Source organism: Galeopterus variegatus, unplaced genomic scaffold, assembly GCF_000696425.1.
Source record: "Galeopterus variegatus unplaced genomic scaffold, G_variegatus-3.0.2 Scaffold174, whole genome shotgun sequence".
Lineage (NCBI taxonomy): Eukaryota > Metazoa > Chordata > Mammalia > Dermoptera > Cynocephalidae > Galeopterus > Galeopterus variegatus.
The window spans coordinates 866618-869045 of NW_007726285.1; the positions used below are offsets into that span (position 1 = coordinate 866618).

Here is a 2428-nt window from a genome sequence, read left to right on the forward strand (position 1 = left end):
GCCGGCCAGTGCGGCAACCAGATCGGGGCCAAGGTGAGGCCGCGCGCCGCGCCCCGGAGCGGGGACGCCGGGGTCCCCGCCGTGCGACTCTCCTCTGCCCCCGCCCAGTGGCCTCGGGCCGTCGCGGCGCGGCTCTCCGCGCACCTCCATCCGCGTCCGCGTCCGCGCCCGCGCCCTGCTCCGCGGGCAGCGGCACGGGCTGCTGGGGACGCTGTCCGGGCGTCGCCCTCTTCTTTGGGGCCGCAACTCAGCCTTGAGCGAGATGGGTGGAATGGGCAGGTTTGGGTAGGGCTCTCCCCCAAAGCCATAGTGATTCCCTCTGCCCAGACCCCCGCTGGAGGAACAGGATGTCCTGCAAGCGACCAGAGACGCCTTCCTGTCCCCAACCTCGTTCTGACAACCCTCAGCGTCCTAGCCCCACCCTATTCCTTTGTTGGAGGGGTTGGGCCTGGACTCGGGGTGACCTTGGTCTGGGACCAGACTCTCTCAGTGCAGCCCGGTCTGGGCAAACCCCCATCCCCCGCGGGGCTGGGCCGCGCCCATCCAGGGCCACCAGGCTGGAGACTGGATGTGGAACAAAGCGCGCTCTGGGTGTGGAGGGCTGTGCCATGCTCCGCCCCTCCATTGTGGGCCCACCTCACAGACGTGGGGGCCGAGGCAGGAAGGGGTTCTGGGGAAGCCACCGCGCAGGGAGCCTCAGGAGGTGACCTAATCCCCACCCGAACTCATAAGGCAGGTGTCCTGTCGCCAAGTCCCAGGAGGCTGTCCCTTGCTCAAGGTCATACAGCAAATGTAAGACAGAGCTGGGTGCCCACTCTCAGTCCCCTGCAGGCAACCAACCTGGGGCTCAGGCAGGGTGGGTGGAGCCTACTGCCAGAATGGTCTTCTTTCAGAACAATAATGGGGGTGGGGGGTGGCTTTGTCAGGACCAAGGCCAGAGATCCAGCTCTAGGGATGATGCAAAGCTGGTTCCCTGAAAGAGGCGTTGGAGGAGACAGGTCCTGGAGGGGAAGGGGCCAGAGAAAGTCTTCCTCTGGAGGCTGTTGCCATGGAAACCAGGCAGGAACAAAAAGCTAATTACTATGGGGTTGGGGCAGCCACGTGGCTGACATGTAAATTGCAAGTTTGGCTCTAGAGTGGAGGCACCTCTGATGGTGGGAAGGGGGACAGTAGGGGGGAGACTCCCTAATCACCCGAGGACACAGCTGTGCCTGTCCAAGGAGGGGGTTGGGGGAGGGAAGGCCTGAGGGACAGTGGCCTCAAATCAAATCGGGATTCCTGGGGCAGTGGCTGACAGCTGCCCTAGCCTGAGGGGAGGGGCTGAGGGCTCATTAATGTGGCCACAGGGGCCAGGCCTACCCTGAACATCTGCTACCGGGAGGGTCAGGGGTCACGGGGAAGGGAGAGAGGGTGGGCAGCCCTGAGGCCGGCCGGTGACGCTCCTCCTCCTGTGGCTGGGAGGGCCCAGCGCTGCAATCCCACAGGGCCTAGAAGAGGGGTCCACACCCCGGGCTCCTCCTGAGGCTCCGTGGGCGGTGTGGCAGGGGCAGCTCCTGAGTGCTGTACTGCGTCCCTGGCTGAGATTCGTTCTGCTTCTCAGAACTGTGGCCCTTAGGTTTTCCCATTACTTTTTATTCCTTGCGAGTTGTTTTTATTAATTTATGTTTGTTTTTAAAAATTAATATATGATTCCTTTTAACCGTGTAAACGACAGAGAGGCAGATTTGGGGGTGGGGGAGGAGTTTCTCCCTCTTCGCTGCTCCCCGCTGCGGTTACCGGTGTGAAGCAGGTCACCTGTGTCTGTCCAGCCCCGTGGCCTGGAAGGTCTCCAGAGACCGGACTCGAAGCCCCCGGACCGGGCCCTGTGTGGGGCTGGTCTGCTCAGCACCTGCCCGCACGGACAGGAAGCTTCTCGGCCGTCCTCGTTTCCACTTCCATCGCGGGTTGTGCGGGCGCCGGTGTGGGCTGCGGGGGCAGGAGGGTTTCCCCGCCCGTCCCAGCAGCAGCGCTGGAGGCCCCTGGGCGGTGCCCGTCTCGGCACAAAGGGCGCAGCTGCTCCGGGGAGTGGCCTGGCCGGGGCGGGAGCGAGCAGCGTGGTAGCGATAATGACTCAGGACAGAACCGCTGTGCCATCGCCTCGCGAGGACCCGGTGAGACGGGGTGTCACCTCCCCCAGGCCGGGAAAACCCGGAGCTCCGGGCAGTTCGTCACCTGCCTGAGAGCACACGGGGAGGGCAGGGGGGCTGGAGTCTCGGTCCCTGTGGATGCGTCGGGACGGGCGGCACTCACGACCCCCAACGGCAGGAACACATGGTCCCCAGGAGAGGGGGATCCTCCGCCCCTAGAGGGGCAGGGCCGTCCGGGAGCCGCCCGGAAGGAGCCTTTGTCTGCGCCCCGCGGCGGCCGAGGAGCCCCCGGGCCGCGCCCG

General features: G+C 65.0%; 1 protein-coding gene across 1 annotated transcript in view; it reads left to right on the forward strand.

Moving 5' to 3' along the window:
• LOC103581838 (tubulin beta-3 chain) overlaps nucleotides 1-2428 on the forward strand; it is an 11657-nt gene that overhangs the window by 4135 nt on the left and 5094 nt on the right. The window contains exon 2 of the mRNA XM_008563580.1: nucleotides 6-33. Coding sequence (XP_008561802.1) covers nucleotides 6-33 — 28 coding nt within the window. The remainder of the gene's footprint in view (nucleotides 1-5; nucleotides 34-2428) is intronic.